The 22,475-nt window shown below is 44.9% G+C and overlaps 2 protein-coding genes across 3 annotated transcripts; one reads left to right on the top strand and one right to left on the bottom strand.

Moving 5' to 3' along the window:
* copb1 (COPI coat complex subunit beta 1) lies at positions 1-8,969 on the bottom strand. 2 transcript variants are annotated; one of them, XM_080843435.1, is made up of 22 exons: positions 8,889-8,969; positions 7,505-7,642; positions 7,106-7,335; positions 6,784-6,953; positions 6,488-6,602; positions 6,296-6,388; positions 5,811-5,948; positions 5,606-5,725; positions 5,374-5,481; positions 5,131-5,277; positions 4,698-4,843; positions 4,491-4,587; positions 4,003-4,163; positions 3,674-3,794; positions 3,336-3,563; positions 2,868-3,047; positions 1,921-2,065; positions 1,684-1,803; positions 1,433-1,578; positions 1,182-1,271; positions 804-959; positions 1-357 (listed from the first exon to the last, which is right to left on the bottom strand). In XM_080843435.1, the coding sequence occupies exons 2-22, from the start codon at positions 7,593-7,595 to the stop codon at positions 298-300; spliced, it is 2,862 nt and encodes a 953-aa protein (XP_080699561.1). In that variant the 5' UTR covers positions 7,596-7,642; positions 8,889-8,969; the 3' UTR covers positions 1-297. The 2 variants fall into 2 exon arrangements, with proteins under 2 accessions (XP_080699561.1, XP_080699562.1); XM_080843436.1 differs by having other exon boundaries at positions 7,505-7,615; positions 8,889-8,955.
* A 3,060-nt stretch (positions 8,970-12,029) lies between these two features.
* znf821 (zinc finger protein 821) lies at positions 12,030-21,499 on the top strand (the record flags this gene model as incomplete). The annotated part of the gene is made up of 6 exons (XM_080844084.1): positions 12,030-12,069; positions 17,777-17,908; positions 18,045-18,169; positions 19,260-19,358; positions 19,730-19,896; positions 20,587-21,499. 6 exons carry the CDS (start codon positions 12,030-12,032, stop codon positions 21,497-21,499), a joined length of 1,476 nt encoding a protein of 491 aa, XP_080700210.1.
* Between the last annotated feature and the right edge of the window lie 976 nt (positions 21,500-22,475).

Below are 22,475 nucleotides of genomic sequence, written 5' to 3'. Positions count from 1 at the left end.
GATGGATAATCTGCAGTGTTTATTGAAAGTTACAGACGAGCAAAGACAATCCCTCGATGACTGACGTAGGGGGGGAGGGGTCTGATAAAGCATACCCATAGCTTTGTGAAAATCTAAATAATAATCCCCTTACGCATTGAATATCTGATAGGACTGGCAACCACTGGCCACAGGAGCACACAGACGGTACTGACTGTGCCCAGTGGAGACAGAGACATGTACTACAGAGGGAACAGAGAGGTTAGACGGAGCACTGTGGGGAAGCATCGCACCAGCTGCCACCGGCAAGCTTCATCTCTAAGACATGGACTTCTTCTGAGACAGATTGATCTTGTCACCCAGACTCAGAGCCATGCCCTGTAGACACACACACAAAAAAACACATTTCAGTGATGCAGCTGTATTTGCACAGCTTAACTATTCAACAGATGACCCCTGGTTCACCTCCCAAAGGTGACTTACAGTCACTGTTGCATTCCAACATGTTCAGGACACTAGCATGGCGCTAGATCAGGCAAGACATCATTTGCATTTCAGAATCAGGTTTTTATTGGCCAAGTAAGTTTGCACAAACAAGGCATTTGACTTGGTAAAGTGTCTCTCAGTATATATATATATTACAACACAATACAAAACAAACAGTGAGTCTAAGAAGATTAAGAAAGTATATACAAGGCGGGATGGCTATATACAGTAGCTGTGAATTGTTACAAAACAAGAGTGCAAAAAAAGAAGTGGAGAGATTTGTCTGTGTTATACTGGATGGTTCGCATGCATGAAAGGTGAGGTGAAGCGAGGCCTACCTGGCTCTTGGCCCGGATTCGGATGTGTCCATTGACTGGTGCATCTGGGCCCAGGTGGATAGGCTTCTCAATGCTCACGTTTGCCAGAGCATCCTCACCAAATATGGAGCGGGCGTACAGGTTGGCAGCCATGAAGCCACAAATGCCAGATAGAGCCTAATATGAACAAGGGCAACAGTAAGTGAGGCAACACTGATAAAACTCCTACTTTAGACATTGACCAAGCATTTTACCAAGACTGTTGATATTTGAGCTCAACGGCCAAATAGTTTTTTTATCACCAACACTGAACAAACAGCAGCCATTCGTGGACTGCACCTTTATAAACAACACTGGGTACATATGCCACCAAGTTGTACTTTACTTTTTGGACATTACCTTCTCTGGAGTCAGGCACTTCATGTTTGTGGAGCTGAGGATGTGGAGCAGGTAATCATTCAGCTCGCTGACGTTGGTGTTCACGGTCACCTGTGGGTAAAATGAGAACGTCATACACTGCACTCCTGCACTTGGTTTGCAGTTGGGCCTACACAAATGGGAGAGGCTCTGTATAGGAATGAGGCCACAGTTCTCCTACGGTAATCGCTATATTTTTTTGCTGCCACAAGAAATGCTGGTCGTCCTTGTACCTTATTCTCCCACTCAAACTCGGCCCACATCTGTCTGAACTCTGCATCAGTGCAGGAGGCTGGCTGTATGTAGTCCATGATGTCGATGTGGATGTCACTGAGGACCACGCAGTTCCGGTCGCTGGCTGCCCCCGACACGTCGTACACTGCCAAACACAGAAGTCAGCTCATGAGAATATGAAGATTCATCTCAACAGCAGTTAGATAAACTTGGAAGACGGAGCAGGCACTAAGTGCACAGGAAGCTGTACCTATGTTTCCAAATATGATGCCATTTTCTGTGGATGCCACTTTGACATTGGCCTTGATGTTGGCAAAATCATGGGGGGCAAGAGTGAGAGGAGACGGCTTCTCCACAAGTTTAAGGTCACCTGCCGGTTGCAAAAGGGAATTATTATTCGATTATGATTTGCGGGAAAACAAATTCAAACACAAAAATTCTACTTCCACATGATAAAGATGCTGGAGGAATTACAATGTTAACATACCAAGTGTGGCCAGTTCAAGGGTGCAGTTCTGTAAGGTGTCGCTGGTTTGGTTAACCACCAGCACATCCAGGACAATGTCATACTGGTTGACATGGACATAAGCCTCCGCATACACGGGATCCGAGAAGCCAGTCAGCTGAGTGACCTGAAATGAAACCATAAAATCTTAACTAATGGTTTGATGGATTTTCCCCCTTACTCTTCTTAACACGATGCGCATAACCTTTGCCTTAGATGCTATGTATTGAATATTTATGATTGAATAATGGAATGGATGTCAGAGGTCAATGGATGTTTCAGGCCAGGGCTGTAGTCAAACAGTCTTTTTTGCTTAGAAATGCTCCTAACTGAGTGGAATGACCCGGAAGCGGCAGTCCCGGTAAGAGCTGGTCGAGTTCTCCAAATGCTATGGAAAGGTGCTTCATTGCTTTCTTTCCCATCTCCTTTAGCATGGGGTACACGGGACCATCCTTTATTATCTCCTTTAGCATAGGGTACACGGGACCATCCTTTATTATCTCCTTAAGCATAGGGTACACTGGACCATCCTTTACGGAGAAGAAGGCAGAGAATGCCATTCCACATTTCCTTGTGGTGGCAATATTTAAAAAAAGACCCACGTCAATAACATCTGCCGTCGCACAATTACGTAGCTTAGGGTTAGTGTGGTCGTTATGCACTTATAAGGTCTCACTCACATCTTTCCTTAACCTTGTGACGTTTTCCATCAAGGTCAAAGAAGAAAGGTTAGGAGAAGACACTGGATGTAATTTCCTTTCAACTATTTGACCACATCCTAAGTCTATTAAAAGTAATTCAGTTCTGGAACAATGTCCATCTCTTGAACCACAATGCCCTCTACTGGCTACATCAAACATTGCATCTGTTTTGCTATGGAGAAAGGCAGGTGTGTGTTAATTCATGGAGAAATTGAGACTCAGGCTCACTTTGTTGAGTTTGGAGGCCAGGGGGTCGGCTGCCTCCTTCCGCTGGGTGGTGCCCATGGCGGCGAGTAGGCTGAGCTGGAACTGGTCATCTTTTGAGGTAATTTCATTCTTGGCCGTCAGCTGCATGAAGGAGATGGGGTCGTCTGCCTGCACGACCACGTTTCGCTTCTCAGACTCTTTCTGCAGGTCAGACGGAATGAAGGTGAGCAAAACACAGTATGGCTCTTCATGGGCCTTCAAGTATGGGACTTCAAGCACCTACTCCTAGATAAAGCTAGTACCCAGCTTTATTACAGGAAAGTAAAATGTAAATGAAGTTAGGAATTACCTAAAATAAATTAAGGAACTTTGACCTACTAAAAGCAAATGTGTACAAAGGTTGGCGTAAGTTATGAAATTGGGCCGAAACCTCTGAGCGTCGCCAGGAAGAAATGCTCTCAATCCAAGTGGCTCTTCAGCGCCCCCTACCTTCTGTGAGAGCTTCTCCTCCTCCAGTCGCACGGCCAGCATGTGGGAGAGCGACTTCCGGCACTCCTTGTTGAAAATGTCGTTCATGAGCGGCGAGAGCTCGGACAGCACCTTCAGGCAAAGGGAGATGCGTTCCACATCGTCGTCCGTGATGTGCTTCTTGGGCAGCGAGGACTTGCCCAGGTGCAGGATAGTGGCCATGATGAGCATAGCTTCGGCCACAAAGGACTAGAGAAGGAGGCACAATGCATTGGACTTAACACCTCAGCAAATCTCAAAACGGCACACAGATAACTGCTCACTGGGATAGTGATTACACAAACAAATAAACCACTCACATTCTGCCTCTTCTTGTCAGGGACAATGCCCACGTATCGCAAGGCAACTTTGGTGAGGGTGGTTGCCAGCGAGGCAGCAACAAAGAAGTCTCCATCCATGAGGAAGCCTCTCAGTGGTGGCCTACAAAAGAACATGATTTGTAAAAAACAAAAAACAACAAACAACAAAACAACAACACTGTAACTTAAATTCTGTGTGAATGACATCACAAAACGTATCAATCAAATGTGACATCCCTACACATTTACATTACAGTGAAGCAGATACTTAGACAGTAACAGGCTTTTACATTTGAAGCTACAGGAGCTATGAGGAGATATGTCTGTACCTGTCCTCCTCTTTCTTGGAGGGACGCGAGGAGCTGAGGGCGCTCTGTGTGACGTAGGTGCCCATCTCAGTCACCAGTTTCTGGGCCGGAGCGGCACTGACCTCCTCCTCTGGCTTCCCCTCCCCAGCCTCCTTCTTTATCTCATTCTCGACTATGGGGATCTGGAGATGAGGAAACACATTTAACGCTAGTATTAACGCTACAGAGGTTATGCAGGAGGGAGGATCTTATTTCTTCATGGCTACATGGTATCTCAACACAGAATCAGTGAAGTGATTAGTCACCATGTGGACAAAAAAAGCATTATCCAAAGAGTCAATGGGATGCATTTTAAAATACATTGAAAACAAAACAACTGCATCCAATCATCCAGACAGACACAATTCTCATACGTACCTCTCCCAACGATCGCCTCACACATTGCAAACAAAACAACTGCATCCAATCATCCAGACACACACATAAACACACACAATTTTCATACATACCTCTCCCAATGATCGCCGCACTTCTGTCATCACACTCTGAATATCTTCTTTGGTACTGCAGTACTCTCCCAGGATCCAGAGAGCTCCTCTGTAGATCCTAAAGGATTCAATCATGCATTTAAAACATCTATAACATACCACAGAACACAGACACAGAAATCTTAACTTGAACAATGGAAGAATTCAAATAAGGACCGGGAGGCTTACTTGACTGTCTTGATGGCGTTGAAGACTTCCAGCATCTTCTCTATGATGAGAGGCCTCAGGCTCTCAAACCTCTGGATGGCCTCTCGCACAAACTCCAGCACATCTGCAGCAGCTGCCTCATTAGTGTCACTCAGGAACTCCATCAGCTGCATTTGCACACACACACACACACACACACGCACACGCACACGCACACACACGCGCGCACGCACACACACGCACGCACACACACACACACACACACACACACAAACATTTAAGTTAATACAAGGTACGCTTTGAAGTGAAGCTCGTCACACACTACAGAGAATACATTTGTATCACTGGATCCTGTCTAGTCTCAGTTTCACAAGACATGCATAATCTTTTAAGGGAAATACTTCTACCGCAGCTTTAGGGGGAAACATAGACTTAGGGGGAAAAGTATTCTTACCACAGGGATGACATTGGCAGCCATGTCAGGGAAACGGACACTGCAGGAGTGAAGGGTGCGCACCAGCAGCTGTCTGTACTTGTCGGTATCTTCGTGCTCAGTGACGTTGTTCGTCTTTATCACTTCTTTCTTCAGCACTATGACTAGCTGCAAGAGTCCACAACAACATACACACATGATTGATGTAGATAATTGGGCTTAAAAAACACCAAAAAAACAACAGCAACTCTTCAACACACCCACCTCTTCAACATTCCGTGACGAGACGAGGTCAAGGGCGAGCTGCAGGGTCTTTTTTCGTACTTCCAGATCAGGAGTGGTCAGCACCCTAAGGATGTCCATCACCAGGTCCTGAGGGACCGACAAAAAACAACAGGGTGTTCAACACAGACAACTTACCACTCAAGCAGGGAATACATCGTAACCTGGTCGACAACACGGGTGGAAAAGTTCAGCGGATCAAATCCAGCCTAACCTGCAGAACACGCTCATGTGTGGGGTGCTCCTTCAGCTCGATCAGACGATCCAGGACAATCAGTTTGACATTGTTGTCGCTCTCCTTGATGATCAGGTCGATGTAGCACTGGGCAGCAGCCTGAATAGATAGACAACTGTTAGTGTCATGCAAGCCCCAGACAGCAGGGAAGGAAGGCTCAGATTGGAATGGGATGCATAGGCACCTTGACGGCAGTGGGGGCGCTGGAGAGGGTGACGAGTGTCCCTGCAGCCTCATACTTCACAGCAGGGCTGGAGGACTGGAGCAGGTTATAAATGCAACGGATGAAGCGGGCTCGCTCTGAAGGGTTGGCGTGGCACACCTACACAAGAGAACAGGATCAATCTCCAAAAATCATGTCTAAATCTGACAAACAAAACCCTTTCACTGAACAGGAACATTTTGATCTAAATGTATTTGCTGAAGAAAAGACAAGGATGATGCTGACAATGATTCTCATAAAGCCAATTATTTATTACTTAAAATATTGCAAAACCATTTTCTACATGGTGGCTGGTATAAATCATTTTCTAGATAGCTGGCCATAATGTTTACATCTTTAAATGACTGATGCTTCAGCTTGAATCTTATTTTACATCTGGCCATCTTATGATGAAAGAAAAAATTTAGATTTTTGATAAATTGGTCAATAAAGGAAGAATAAATTACCTTGTAGATCAGCTCCACAATGACCAACTGAAGAATGTCTCCAAAGGTATGCACCTGGTCAATACATGTACTGAGATAATCCAGTGCTCTGTCCTGTAAAGTTGAGAAAGAATTCAAAACCATGCCACTACCAAAATCAAGCCAACATTTCCTTGCTGACAACATTAAAAGATTCAATGGTGACATTTTTACCTGGTCTGCATGAATCAACATCATAAAAGCGTTTCTCTTGCAACTGGCATCTTTTTCATTCACCAGAAAGTCGTGGATCAGCTCTGGAGCATCTGGGATCAGATGTTCAAAATTTCTGGAAGAAATAAATCAAAGCTTGAACATATGCACAGCACACATCCACGTCTTTGTGTATAATGTAACATTACTCTGCATGAACACTTTAAGGTGTATTTTTAGTTTTTAATTCGAATCAAAAGACAATTAATGTATCCATCTCCATCTCCATCCCTGCTCAAGCATACACAAACACTGACCTGTAGATAGTGTAAATGGCCAGGACAGCGTTGCGGCGCACATAGCTGTGGCGGTGCTCCAGACAGGCGCGGATGGCAGGCATGAGCGGCTCCAGCAGCTCAGCCTCCTTCAGCTTGCACAGGAAGCGAAGAGTGGAGCCGCGAATGAACTCGTTAGGGTGCTGGAGGTCCTGAAACGTACCATGAGACACGTGTTCAGACTCTTAAACAAGGCACACTGGCCAGACACAACTAGTCCGCTGGACCATAAGAATGGTAGTGTAGTTCATGAGAGTGATCATTCATTCAAGGTTAAAATGTACATGCTCTCTCTTCCACATACCTTTCTGTAGGCATCACAGACCAAGATCATCTCCTGTAGAAGCTTGCCATCAGGATGGGTTTTGGGCACAATCTCCCAGAAGACCAGCAGCAGCTTTTTGATGGTGTGGTCTTGGAGCGGGAGGACAAAGCGAATGATGGTCATGAGAAGGCCCGGCAACTTCTCCCCATTCAGAATCATGATGATGACTTTCTTCAGTGCTTCCGTCTTGGCCTTGATCTCTCCCTTTTCTGTATAAAGAAAATCAAACATAGATTATCATATCAAACCTTGTGAGATACCAAAAAGACAAGCATTGCAAGAGACTGAAGCACAACATAATATGCAGTATGAAGAATATTGTGTAAAATTTTATAATCCATTAAAGCCGTTATGTTGGTAAATATTATAAGTGCTTACCTAGATCAGTCTTAAGGCTGACCTCAGATGGAGGTTCTGAGTCATTTGGAACATTAATAAGGGTGTAGCACACATTTTCTGCGGCCGTCATGGTGCCAGGCAGGTCCTCTTCTTTGGAAGAAACTCCAATCAATATATCTGGTTAAAATTGCACATAACATATCAGCAGGAATAACTACTAATCTGACGAACCTTTAGCACCATTGTCGTAATCTAATGACAATCGCAAAATAGTGTTAACAGACCGTTCTGTTTGTTTGTACACCTGTAAAGCCTAGTGGTTTTGATCTCAAATGAGTTAGTCAACTACCGAAAAGGCATCAAAAAACCTTGCAGACCACGAACAGCCCAGCTGGCACTGATAAAAGCTGGCTAACAAGCTAACTGCTGTCTGTTGGCGATGTATTTAGCAATGCCGTGCTGTAAAGGCTTTCCTTGCATTTTCGCAAGGTGCTCCCTTCCGGACCAAAGAACTACATTCTAACAACATAGACGGCTAGTGGGATCAAAAGGTGTGTTTCTGTGCTTCACATGGCCATGTATCGACAAAATGAATTTGAAGGTAATACCAAATCCAGTTGCCTATAAAAACATAGGCACCTTCCAAAAAGTGGTAAATTGTTTCATAGTGTAAATAAATCTGAGCAAGAATTCACCAATCGATGTAATTGATATTCAACAAAGCACAGCGGTTGTGTAATAGTGTTAACTTCAGCCCTCAAGAGCGCCTCGCGAGCTAACAAAAATTTGTACACATCAACTTAACAACTTCCTGACTCGCTGGCAGGATGTCATACGTAAAGGGACGAATTCTCCACTGAAATGAATGGCTAAAGCGCTCGATATTAGAATCAAGACGATGCAAATAACCTATAGTGCAATGGCACGACAAGCATGCTAAGGGTAGATATTCAGTTGTAGATCATGTATACTTGTGTAATGAGGCCTTAATGTCAACTATGCTAACTAGTTAGCTCAATTACATACTCCGAAGGCTGGCAAACAGATAACAGAGTAGCTCTTCGCTAGCGTTACTTCATTTCAACGTCAACTGGACACTGCATACGTTAGCTAGCTGGTTAGCTAGTTTGATTTTGGCATCACTTCTTATGGTATGGTACCTTTAACTAAACGTATCCTTCTTCATTTACAAATTAAACCTCATGCTTAACTTGCCGTCAAATTACTCGTTAGCAAGCAAGCAGCTAGTAAGTTCCTACCTTATCTTACAGTCGATTAGCTCGCAAGCAAGTGATTCAGTCAGCTTGCTAGACACTAGCTTTATCATTCTATCTACCGAAGTGATATTCTTTACTGGAGGTATACAGACATATTGCCTTGTTTTTATGAAAATAATATGACAAAGCTATGTCTGTTTTTTTACCTTTAGGTTGTAGCTGTTATTCCCGTTTCTTTTATCTCCGCATCCGTGGCTAGTTTGCTTCTCTGGTACTTACGAGTGACGTGGAACCTCCCTGTCTGAGCCACATCGATGCTACGGTAAGCATGAGAGGACCAACAGATTTTTTTTTCGCGAAGCGCCATATCCTCGATTAAGACGTGATGTTGCACGAAATGAATGCAATATCTTTTTACAATGACTCCTATGTGCTACTGGAGTTTACAATACAGTTCTGCCGTTGTCAAACTTTTTTTTTAACAATATCCGAAATATATTTTAGGCTACTTACACTTTATTAAGGTAACCATCCACCATGTGCCCCTTCATACTGTATAATTTCTTGAGCCTACAGATATTTTCTGTTTTATAAAATTGATTGAACTATATAGGACAGACAGTTCTGTGATAAATGTGCGAAATTCTCTTTTGTCAATGAAGTGCTCTATTTTACAAGTCTTATTTTGAAGACTAATCTACATTTTACATACAGTATACAAACCTGTCAGAGCTCCATTTCAATCAATCTATCTATCTATCTATCAATCAATCAATCAATCAGTCAATCAATCAATCAATGTGTTTATTTGATCAAGAGGGACAGTGTTCATTTATGAACATTAAAATGCATATTAAAATGCATGAACATTAAAATGCATATTAACCCGATTATAGCCAAAAGGGCTATTTTCCATTGGCAGTCCCCCTGCCAGAGTGAAAAGGCTATACAACCCTAAAAAAGGCATTAACGTATATCAAACATCACATTGACAATAAAACAAAAATAAAATAACATCAGATAAAATAAGATAAGATAGAGTAAAATAAAATAAAATAAAATAAAATAAAATAAAATAAAATAAAATAAAATAAAATAAAATAAAATAAAATAAAATCCCAATTTACAAGTTCTACTGCTTACCCACTAATGCTCACATTTCATTAATTAATTAATTCATTAATTAATTAATTCATTCATTCATTCATTCATATTGTCAGACCTTAGCAAGTTACAATCTTCAGGCCATAGATATTGTCAGTGACAATATTTTGAATTTGACATTAACTCAAAGCTTTCAAATTTAATCAGTCAAGCTATTATTTTTGATCAGTCAAGAATCTGAGGAAGCAGCGTAGCATTCTGATCTTGATGGCAGAAATGAAAATAAAAACTGTGGTTCTTATGTCTGTTTTGGTAAGACATCAAAGACTAAGTTATGCATTGTTTTATTTAGTCCAGATGTATTTGCTGAGTTCCAGTTTACAAAGGCATTAAAGGAGTTGCAGTAAATGGCCCCATGGTAGGTAGACCGAGAAACATAATCTGAGACAGCATTGTAAAAGATCAGTTTTTTATCAGACTGACCTAATTCAGCCTACATTAAAAGAAATTCACTGAAAAGAACACTCAAGATAAATAGCTATGTGAGCACAACGCCAGCTCAGACAATCAAAAATTATTTTCTGTTCTTCTGAGCATTCTAAAATTGTACAGTCCCTTTTATCATCATGCACAGCTGCATTCTTATTTCCATAACAGTCTCACTCAAGAGATTTAGGAACCCACCATCGCAGCTGGTTTTAGAAACTGAGTGTCATGACAATTCAAAATGAATTAATCAACTACAATTTGTCAGAAAATATTAATTTGAAACACCATGGCTTTGTTGGGTAAGCAATGAACAGAAGCTCCTATACTTTTCATGGAAAACAAACAAAAACACAATCTTGCAGTATTTTAAGATCGCAGTGAAGATATTTTGCTAGAAATACTTAATAGAAATTGGCCTAGCATGATTGCCAGAGAATTTAGATACATTTCTTTAGAACGCATGTATTCTAAGGTAATTTTGAGGGGCAGTGTCAAACAGAGAGGGTCTCTTTGGAATATTCCTGATTTCGAAATTACTTCACAATTCACACAAAGATGGCTGAAGATTGAACAAAAGTTAAATAGCACCCCACTTAACCTATAAATGGATTGATGTGGATTATGTCATGGTCCCTAACTAGAGGTTTTTGTTTTGGTGGAATATTAATTGTTATCATCCCGAGTCAACTTTCCCTCTTTTTAAAAAAAAAAGTAGGTCAAAGCAGATGAAACTGCTCGGCAAATGACCGCCATCTAGTGGGCACGACAGGTCTTATTCAAATTCTCAGATCAATGACACTGAGGGCAAGGGAATTCAAGGGTCTGTACTAAAGCCCACTGTAGACGGTTGTGACCCCACATAAATGTACCTCATTGCATTTAAAGGGGCTGGTAAAAGTTGCAGACCATTTAGCTATTCAACACATATCTGACTCACAGGTACTATATCAGAAATAAGAAATCAGAAATAAAATATTGAGAAATAGCATTGGGATATAAGGTAAATCCAACATATAGGGATTCACATGAGGTGGTTAGTAGCTTACATTACATGTGTTGGTGCTCTCACAAATGTAGGACTAATCTGTATAGGCTACCTATTTTGTCACAAAGCCATCGCAATAAGGAAGACTACATAGTTTTGGGCTATGTGATTTCATACAGGCCTAGTGATTTTATAGGTTCCTATACGGTCCTCCGACGTTATGGTATATATCCCACAATGCGTTTCGGTGTTCCTCCTGCCTTCAATGTGCAAACAAACCAGCTATGTATAAGTGAATGTCGGCGGTGGATCTCTGCAGTGCATTGGCAAAGCGTCAACGGCGCAGACGCGGATAGCAACCGGGGCTGTAAAGCGAAGAACATCCCAACCCGGACCGAGGAGTGTTATTATCAAACGTTAGGGATATCTGTTGTGAATGGGGGTCGGTTAGAAGCGTGTGTACCGTAGGACAAGCAAACTAGTACCCTGCGATATGTTTTTTCTTAGAAAAATGTACGTGTCTTTTAATTTTCTCAAATTAAATGAAACCCATCTTATATCAATGTAGCGCGCCGCGTTACATTGCCGACTGGTTTGAGCTCTTTGATCAGCGGCTATTTTTTTTTTTTCATTTTCACTTTGTAATAGTTGTACTCCTTTACGGGAGTCATTTTACTCATTTTCGCTGGATTGGTCAAAGGAATCTTCAAATTTGTCGGGGTTAGGAGGAGACTCGAGGGTTTTTTTCCAGCCGGGAGTGGGGAATAATATGTCCAGACGGAAACAGACAAACCCCTTCAAAGTTAATTGTAGGTATCTCAGGTATTGTAACACCATTTTAATTGATCTTATACTAATTGCAAGGCAGACTACCGAGTAGTTCAGTGGTCGTAGTTTATTTCATCTAGCCTTCATCTTCTCGTAGACAAGGTGGTCTCTGAAAACGTTCTCGGTTGCTAAACGTAGATGTAGCTATGTTTCATTGTATACATGCACTGGATTGGCTACAATGTTTCAACTGCCGTCTAACGCCGCTCATGAAGATACATCTCTAGTATTAAAGCTAGTGAGAAGTGCAGTGGCTGAACTGATCACGCTTTAATATGCAGTATGATTTTCATTAGCCTCACCAGACTTCGTTATCTCAGTATTTTGCAACATGATTATAATTTGAGAATAGTAAAATAATGCTTATACAGGCTTTATAAACACTCGCACTGAAAGATCGTGTAAACGTTCGTGTAAAATTACCGTATGTGGTATCTTGTTCACCGATTAATTCTGAATTAGTGCATCGTACATGGCAACACTCTTTCCTCTTGTTCACAACTTTTGCTCATCACAGTGTGACAGACAATGGAAACTGAGGTGTCTTCTCCAAGTTCAACTTAGTTAAGGGAGCTGTACATAATTTTGCCACTATTAATTCATGCTATTTCCCCCCAAGAGATTTTAATTTTTCAGGGGAGACTATTCAACTGTTGTTGCCCTGTAATTACACAATTGCTCATGTCTGGCCTGGCCCAGTATATTTGTGTTTATGGGCAGCTGTCTATGTGTGTGTGTAAGTGTTTGTCTTGTGAAGAGATGAGGTTTTGTTTGAGCCCGCATGAAAGCATGCTCTGGCTTGTTGGATTCACCTTTCAACTCTCATTTTGTGAGGTGAAAATACAGAATGGTGCTTGTGCCGAAAATGATTAAGTTCTAGGTTATTGCTGTGCCGTGAAAAGATAAGGACCTTACAGTCAATATATGAAGAGGAACTATTTACTAGACATTTTAAGGCTGTAGTGGAAAACTAAACAGTTACCTCTATTTATGATTTTGCCTTCTTTTATGTATCTTGCCTGTGTATCTGAGTCCTTGTAATAGGCTATAGGCCTATGCCTTTGCATGTTGTGTGAGGCTATTTTGTCAGACTGAAGCAAAAGATGTGATGGCATTTACACAGGCATGAAAATGACTCACAACTGGCACATGCTGTTTGGACTGGTATGAGACGACCTGGCCGTGATTATATATTCATGTTTGTTAAAAGTTGGAAGTTGAGGCAGAATCTTCTGTATCATAAAATGAAGAGATGGTTTAACACCCCGGCAGATGGGATTGTACAAGCCTAAGGATCAGGGTAATGAATAACTCCACCATCATGTAACGGTTTGTTCATACAGCTCATCCCTTCTTCGTGGATGTCGTGATATGCTGTCATGTGACAGGGTGTCAGTGGGGTGCCCAGGTGTCCTGCATCCTGTATATTGAGATAATGTCCCACATTTTCATTGGTCATTTGGTTTTTATTTGTCAGAAATAAGAACACATGGATGTGTTCTTTTACCCGCCCAGCACGTGAGCCGCGTATACCATTGCGGCATAGTTTCGTCTCTGTTTAATGGCACTACCTCTATGTCAAAAGCAGCAACCTGGCTCATACAAATGCCACATAGTATGCAATGCACATTTCCTTAAAGCCTGGCTTTTATCCATGGGCCGAGAAGAGAGCAGTGAAGACGGTCATCAAGAGGCTGTCATCGAGAGGCAGATAGGGCTGTCAATCAAACTGTAAATGCAGGTCCTCTGCTACTTCACAAAAACATAAACTATGCGGATAACGTAAAAGCTACGAGGTGACGTCATGGCCACAAAAGAAAGAAAATGGTTTTTTTAGTAAAGAATCAATGAAAAAAGAGTTATTTTTTATTTAGATTTTTCATCCCTTCTGAACATGCTATTCATACCATAGAAATTTTGCTTTTATACAAATATTTGTATTTGAATTTATATACGTATATAATATTTTGTGCCTTTGATATGTTGGATTGGGTCAGGGGTTAAACTTGAAAGGCTTGAGCTGCATGCCTGCTGCTTTGCATAAGGACAGTTGCCTCTGATGGGCCTGTAATGGCCAATGCATGTTGGATGTCCATCAACAGACATGTTACATTACAAAATGACTGTGCCTTTGGGATGACAAACAGCACTGTGCTCATCATAGCTTTCATGCAGCAGAAGCTGTAGCCTGTATCTTTTATGGCCTAACTGGAGTGCTGTGGAATCCACTAGAGGACAAAGTATAGGTGTTTTACAATCCGAACGGCAGAATACAAATGTTTCTTATTCAGTTAGATAGGCATTATATTTAAAGTTTTAGGTTACCTCTCAGCATTGATACTGTGTCCCACATTGTCCCACACAAACGCACTACTCATCCCACATTTGGCCTGTTTGCATCTGGTCACCCTATCATCAGTAGCAGCCTGAGTGTTTCTTGTGTACTGTTCTATAAACAAAAGAGCCAGGCATCTCTCATGGTTCATAGTGCTGATTGTTGATGTTGTTATACTAGGATAGCAGGCGTACTTGAGCTCCTCACTGGCGAGCTGTACAGTTGTGTAACTCATCCCCAGCACTGTTACTACAGAGGCCGTGGGACTAGGGCGCATAGGGCCATCCAAGGGGATTGCTCCCAATAATCCGCCCCAGTTGTCATAAGGTCATTAGACATCCTTTCTTAACATAGTTTCTTTTTAAGATGGTACTTGAGTGCTGTAAGCGCCACCTGATGTCTCAGTGGTATCTTGCTTGCATGATCTCGGTGAGACCCTACACGCTTGTGTATGGTTGCATGTAAGCAGTCTTCAGACTTCCTCTAAGAGGCCTACTTGGGCTATTTTATGGCTATAGACATGATCCCACCCTCTCTCCCCCTCACTCCTCTCATAATAAACACCAGTTATTTACTGTCTGGGGTTGCCTTGATAACTGTTAAGATGCGGTGTTCTCTGGTGCCTATGGAGATGTATCAGATTCACTGATTTGGCTGTGGGTGGTCCTAACAGTCATGAAGACGTTTTTTTTTTAGGCCACACAACCGACCCAGAGGGAGATAATCAGAGTTAACAGGGTTAATCAGATTTCCAGACTTAAATTCAGTTTCAAGTTTGAGCTTTAGATTCATGGAGTGCCTAGAGCTGTTGTCCTTCCAGAGCTTAAAACATCTCTGCTGACAAACAGATTGATCCTCTGATAACGCACCACATGTCTGCTGTGCCTCAGACCACTATAGTTATGGAGTTAAGAGTTGGTTAATTTTCATCACACATGCCCTCAGTGTTTTTTTTTTTTTTGCGCTGTCAAGTAGACTTTAGGGAGGCCAGGTTTGATTTCCAGACACTGAAAGGGCATCCGTGGGGAATGCTAGTTTTAGCCAGGGTGAGAAAGGGGGAGAGGAGGAGGTGGAGGAGGAAGAACAAGAACGAGACATTTAAGGGGGTTCCTCCAACTTGACTGGAATACCACACTGTCAATTAGGCGGAGTGAGAAACGAGGCAGGCGTCTGGGATTATCTGATGTCTGCGTCTCACTATTCCCATGCTCCGGAAAACGCCTTTGCTTACACATGGGGACGGAATGATGGGGCCCCAGCACTCGGCCCCCACCCCAACATTTCCTGTAGAGTGTGTCTGTATGAGAGGGTGATATTTCTGTGTCTCAAAAGTCTGTTTTTTTTTTCAAAAGAGGGGTGGGGGGGGGGGGGGGGGGCAGCAGTAGCTTGAATTGAAGAGCACCCCCATTGCTCAGTGTTTGAGTTGAGTTTTGGCATTCTCTCTTTTGTCTGTTTTGTTTTGCTCCCTCCACCCCACCTCCCCTCTCAACCCCCCTACCCTACTCTTTCCCTGTGTCTGTTGGCTGATGAGTTTGTCTCTTTGTCTGGATCCAGTCAGACACTGCGTCACCTCCTGCCTACAGACACACAGACTCACAGATAACATCAGAGTGGCAGAGAGTGAGCGAGCAAGTGAGTGAGTGAGTGAGCGAGAGAGCATGCATGCAAGAGAGAGGGAGAGAGAGAAAGGGGAGGAGAAGGGTGGAGGAGTGGAGAGGAGGGGGGTAGAGTGAGACAGATGTACAGACAGATCCTGGCAGCGGGGGATGGGGAGCTCGCTCTCCCTCTCTCACACACATCAATCATTGGCTGGGTGCAGTAGAACTAGCCTGTTGTGGCGGTTCAGAGTTCAGCACATAGAGCCAGTCTCCCGGTGTTCAAAGTGCTCACGTTTAGCCAGATTGGAGAAAGAATGGGAGTCTTGGGGGAGTTTGAAGGTAATCTAAAAAACAACATTAAAAGCTCTGTTATCGCACCGTGTTGCTCAGGCCTAATGCCCTATATTACTCAAGGCTTACATCAGCTAAAGGCTGCAATTACCTCTACCAGACCCAGATGACTGTAGTCAAGAAGTCTTGCACTCCCATCAGGAGAGATTACATCAGGTCGAAATACCTACAAGTGGGACAGAAAACAGCCATTTGTGAGCAGAGAGAGACATCCCACATAACAGCTGAGTGTCAACCAGCCCCATACACAGGGAGTGGAGCAGAGAGGGGTGGGCTTCTGGGAAATGGAGTTTACAAGTCATTCATATAGAATGAGGTCAGTGCCCTTTGTGGTTCCGTGTTTATGCCCTATGATCCGCATGAGCAGGCTGGCGTGGCTTCTGTGCTCTGCAGTTGCACAGACCTCGGGAGGGCGAGGCAGCCCCTTTGAACGATCGCTTTCGCACGGCACCACGCACGAGTGCTACGTGAAAGATGCTGTGTGCTGGGGGAAGAATGAAGCCGAGGGGATTTGCTCTGGAGATGGGAGAGGTTCTGACGCTTCAGCGCCAGCTGCTCAAGGCACCGGCACACCTTCAGCCCTCTAGGTGGTGCAGTGCAGGAGATGGCGTAAGACCTGGAATGGTGTACCTGCACAAGAGCAGAGAGGAGAGGAGAGGGGAGGAAAGGAGAGGAGAGGAGAGGAGAGGAGAGGAGAGGAGAGGAGAAAAGAAGTGGGGAGGCGTGTGAGAGAGAGGAGAGGCTAGAAGAGGAGATGTGAGCAGGCCTGTGTGGGTGTGAGGAAGTGACTGCGGGAGACAGTTCTCTGTGCTGGAGAAGCGCTCCCAGACGGAGGGGCAAACACAAATGCAGCCTGCTGCTTTCCCCCTGGGACTGCACCATGTTTATGCATGTGTGTGGGGGACCGAGCTTAGTATTGTAGATGTGTTGCTTGTGTAAAGTGTGGGGGGTTGGTGAGCTTGTGTGGGAGAGTGAGTGAGTGAGTGAGTGAGTGAGGGCATTCAGTATGTGTCACTGTGCATATTTTTAGCGTGATCCTGCAGCATAAGGATTCTATGCGTATGCTAGTGCTGCAGCTTTGCATTACTGCTGTTGTCTCCCCTCTTGCTGCTTGTAGTGAGATGCCTGTGGCTCTCCACACTACAAATGAGAGCAAGAGCGTTAACCAAAACCATTTAAGCCATTCGAAAGATTTGCCGAGTGGCTAATTTGTGGTATTCATTACAGTTGCTTTAGCACACACCACACCCAGCCTGGCCTCATTTGGTAAAAGTGCTCTCCCTTCAGAGACCACATCAGTCTTGTTCGTTATTTTTTGTGGACTGAGTTTGAGTTTTCGTCTCCTCGCTTTTTGTCTTTTCATCTGTCATCTCATTTGTCTCGTCCACCCTGTCCTCTCCTCAGGGCTGTTCCACACCCCAGGACTGGCGGACACTGAGCACGCTTTGGAGATGGATGTGCGGGACGACTTCGCCGAAGACAGCGAGTGCCACAGCAACAACTCCCAAGAAGGTGAGGAGCAAGACAGTGTGACAGGTGAGCTGACCATCCCTAGAGGGTTACAGTTACGGCGATGAGCGACCGATGTCACACTTACATCAGAGGGGTTAGGCTTGAGTCGGCTGCTGGAGTGGCTGTAGTTCTGGTTTAAGTCTGTCCTCGTTTTCTGCAGATGAGAGTTACAGCGATCTGGACAACCATGGCGAGGACTCGTCCTCCAACACCTCGGCGGATGACAGCATGACTGGCCACAAGCACCGCCGATCCTGTTCCCAGCAGGAGGGAGGGGTTAAGGAGGTGAGTGGGTTCTCTACTCGCAAAGTGTTGTGGACATGGAGGATTTTGAAAGTGTTGAATTTGCGGTTCCATGGCTTGGCGCCTGCTGTCTTGGCACGTGTGTGTTCATGAATCTCAGCACTGTTGCTGTAAACTTGGAGGTTTCAAAAGCTTTGAGAGGAAATTATGCAGGGAAGTGATGAGTCAATACACACACTCTTTCTGTTCCTAGAAAGGTTTGGGTCTTGTGCATTTCCTTGACCCAAATTTTGATGATTAGGAGAATGACTGTGAATGTATTATATCCTCCTGATGTATGTTGGGTTAGAATAAGCAGTGTTCTCATTTTTGCCCCTGTCTCGTCTAGAAGACCCACGTTTGTGTTGAACTATACAACACACTCTAGTTAACTGAAACCTGTCAGACTTGTTCAGCCAGTAAGATGTAACAGCCGTAACACCATGCTAACATAGAGCCATAGGTATTGCACAGTAGCAGCAGCAGCAGCATGGAGAGCCTGGGTTGAGATTGTGATTCTGAATACTGTAGAACCCTCTGCCTCAAGAAGGAAAGGGGAAAAAAAGGAATGTCTTGGATTATTTCTGTCTTGTGATTCACACCTCTATGGCAACGCACACCCGAGCATCACAGTGACAGGCGGAGTGACTCACAGGGGCTTCTGGGATACAATTTACGCCAAGCTACAGACTTCACAGACTGCAATCTCTTTTTTTCTTTTTTGTTCTGTGACCACTCACCTAGGGGAAAGAAGAGACTAGTCAAGGGAGAAGATTGTAAAATATGTCTCTCAGTGTAATCTGCTGTTGAAAAACATCGTAGAGGTTTGAGGTGTCTTTAGGGTCTAAAGTCCCTAAAATGGTCTATGAATGAGGTGAAATGATGCTAATAATGATGTTGGTCAGCAACATGAGTGGTCCTAAAGAAAATCTCAGTAAGATGCATAGATCTGAGAGTGATGAGCATTTCTTTCAGCCCAGGCTCTGTGAGGTCTGTCTTACCTTATTTAATCAAATCTGTCTATGCAGTGTCTGATGCATCAACTTTTTGTGTCAACTGTCCCTGTTTGTGTGTCCCCCCCCCCCCCCATCAGGAGAGTAAGGAGGGAGACGACCTGGAAAGCAGTTATGTGTGTCCCCTTTGCTCGCTGGAGTTCAGCCACTCCGAGCATCTCATTGCTCATGTCTACCAGGTGAGGACATCATCCACCAAAGCCTGAAAGCGCTGGGTAAACCACAGGGGAGAGAGGGCTAGGATCATCTTTAGCGTGGGGTGGGGCGGGAGGGAGAAGCGGGGTAGGATCATCTTAAGCTAGGTCCGATAAGGGATTTAACCCTGGGGTTATGGGTCACAAGTCATCTTTGACATCTTGGCAATTTGCGATTACATAAATGAAGATGACATACAGTACAGAGGGAGGACCCTCCTGCTGCTGAATGAACTCACTTGAACTGTCCCCCTAGCTCCTCTTAGTCTCCTAGTCTTCTCTTCCTCTTTCCTTGGTTCATCTTTTGCTCTCTCTATCTCCCTCTCCGATCTTTGTTCTCTCTCTTGCTCGTTCAGCATACGTCAACAGTGGGTGGAAGCAAGAGCTACGTGTGCCCGGTGTGTGGGCGGGCGCTGAGCTCGCCAGGCTCCTTGGGTCGCCATCTTCTCATTCACTCCGAGGACCGGCTGTCCAATTGTGCCGTGTGTGGGTCCCGCTTCACGGACACCACCAACTTTAACAGGTTTGTTGTCTCCTCTCACACTCTTCTGTCTAACCGACTTCCCCGACAGCTCCAAGTTCAGGTTTTGGCCGTGAAAACTCTCACTTAATACTCCACACAGTAACATCAACTGGTCTTGAAATGCCTCCTGAACTAGACTTCACGAACATCCTCCATGACACTGCCAAACACATTTGTCACCAACTCGAACTACTCTTGACTTTCTATTTCTTATGTAAGAAAAAGAAAGTAGTAGTAGTAAGAATTTCTTAAGTAGTATTTATTGTTACACTAGGTCTCTATTGCTTGTAGCTTGACTGTTCTCTCCCTTGTACGTCGCTTTAGACAAAAGCGTCTGCAAAATTACTAAATGTATACGGTATGTTAACTGTCATTTTCTTCAACCCTTTAATTTGTGTCCAGTTTTAGAGAGTTTCCCCAGCTTTACATTACCCTGCTTCACTGACACCACCATGTTGTCACATTCTTCATATTTATATACAGATTTAAGGCCTCATTATAAGCTTCACCTGTAGCACCAGATTATGGTTTGCTGAAAACATCAATGCTAATAGGCCAAAGGTCCACACTATAAAATTGTAGAACAAAACAACTAACAATGGATTGCAATCTTCAAATTGGGATATTCATAACTGCAGGAAGATTTAAGTGAATGTCCAGTCAATGACCTATGGCTGTCTCTCACTGCAGGGAGAAGCTGAAAGACTTCTTTCACACTAGCAGTATGGACCTGACAAGCAGTGGCAGCGGCTGTTTGGATGGGAGCTGTTCCATGGTCCCCCGGCCCATCCCCTCTGGTGGCCCCACACCTCCGTCCGGCCCCTCGCTGCCCTCCCTCCCTGACAGCCTGCTGTCCTCCTCCACTCCCCCATCCCTCCCCCCTCTAATAGACCCCCTCTGCCCCTCTGGTGGAGCCAGCCTGCCTCCCCTGCCAGACCTCCTGAGCCCCATGCCCGTGTACCCGTCCGGCGTGCTGCTAGTGTGCAACAGCTGTGCGGCCTACCAGCAGCTGACCGAGGCCAATTCCCCAGTCATGCGCCAGTGGGCATCCCGGCGTCGCAACGAGCCCCTGGCGTCCCGGATGCATCGGCTGGAGCGTGAGCGCACGGCCAAGAAGAGCAAGCGCGCCTGCGAGACGCCCGACGAGCGCGAGCTGCGCCGGCTTCGTGACCGCGAGGCCAAGCGTCTGCAGCGGCTGCAGGAGTCGGAGGACCAGCGTGCCCGCCGGCTGCAGCGCGACCGCGAGGCCATGCGCACGAAGCGCGCCAACGAGACGCCCGAGAAGCGGCAGGCGCGGCTGGTGCGCGAGCGTGAGGCCAAGCGGCTCAAGCGGCGGCTGGAGAAGATCGAGCCGGCGTTGCGGATGCAGATTGAGCACGACCCCGCCGCCATGGCCGCCCTCACGGCCGACATGAGCCTCTTTCAGTTCCCCTTTCCACTTCAGGGAAGCGGCGGCGTCACGCCCCCGGCCTCTGCCCAGTCCTCTCTGGACAACGGGCTGTTCATGCGGCTGGGGGAGTCCGTGCCCCAGCTGCCGCTCGCGCTGCGCCCACTTGGCCCCGACTGCAAGATGGGCGTCAGTGGGTCGGCACAGAACCAGTAACCCTAGCCGCAACCCCCCTGCCCACCGACTTGAGGGAAGCTATTCCCACGTAGACCTCTGGATGTTCTCCTGTCACGTCTGAGATTACTGGGGGAAAAAAGCACAGAACTCATAATTAGCAAAACACCTCTGCCTCGAAACTTCCTTGATGAGGGACGAGAGAGGGGAAAAACACACACACAAAAAACAGGGTTACGAATGTTTTAAATTTTCAACTTGTATGCCTATTGAGCATGATATTTCCAGAGATTTTATTATGTCTGTCCAGTAGGGCTCTCAGACTTTCAGCCAGCCCGCTTCTGTATGGATCAGCAACACTCTTCCATAGAGGAGAAGGAGCTCCTTATTTGCATATGGACCTGCAGTTCCAGTGGCGGGTCTCTGCCCACTGTCACGGTTTACCAGTAGCCAGCACTGCCTCCTGCCACCAGTAGGGGGGGTCTTAGCCAGGCTAGCTCATATCCACAAAACCAACTACCTCGTCATGTGCCCATCAGTGCTCCTGACCTTTGGACTCCATCAGGGCTTCAGGGGTCTTACAGGGCCACACACACACATAGACGTTCTTGATGCTAACTAACACAGACACTATTACACACACACACACACACACACACACACACACACACACACACACACACACACACACACAGATCTACTTTATGTAAAATCATATTTCTATCTCTGCCTTGTATCCTAGAGGTAATTCACTATTATTTTTCTGGTGGGTGCTGCCCATGGTGAAATGGTCTTTTCATGTACGTAGGTGGATACCAGAATGAAGGCAGACTGGATGTGAACAGTCCTACTTGATATGAAGGTCACCAGTTTGTTGCACAGACGGTTTCTCTCTCACTCTCTCCTCATACATCTCTATATCTCTCGTGCTCACACAGATACATTGCAGTAAAAAATATCCTTCCAAAGCACTGCGTACACTACTGAACACAACACACGGGTCTAGATAGCACTCAGG

The sequence above is a fragment of the Sprattus sprattus genome (genome assembly GCF_963457725.1).
Source record: "Sprattus sprattus genome assembly, chromosome: 8".
Classification (NCBI taxonomy): Eukaryota; Metazoa; Chordata; class Actinopteri; order Clupeiformes; family Clupeidae; genus Sprattus; species Sprattus sprattus.
This window is presented reverse-complemented; position numbering and strand designations above follow the sequence as displayed.

Excerpts from the sequence above, each read along its gene's own strand:
- copb1 (XM_080843435.1), bottom strand. The coding sequence starts at position 7,595 with ATGACGGCCGCAGAAAATGTGTGCTACACCCTTATTAATGTTCCAAAT. Across the intron at positions 7,336-7,504 it reads CAGCCTTAAGACTGATCTAG|AAAAGGGAGAGATCAAGGCC; the intron begins GTAAGCACTTAT and ends TTCTTTATACAG. Across the intron at positions 5,482-5,605 it reads CACATGAGCGTGTTCTGCAG|GACCTGGTGATGGACATCCT; the intron begins GTTAGGCTGGAT and ends TCGGTCCCTCAG.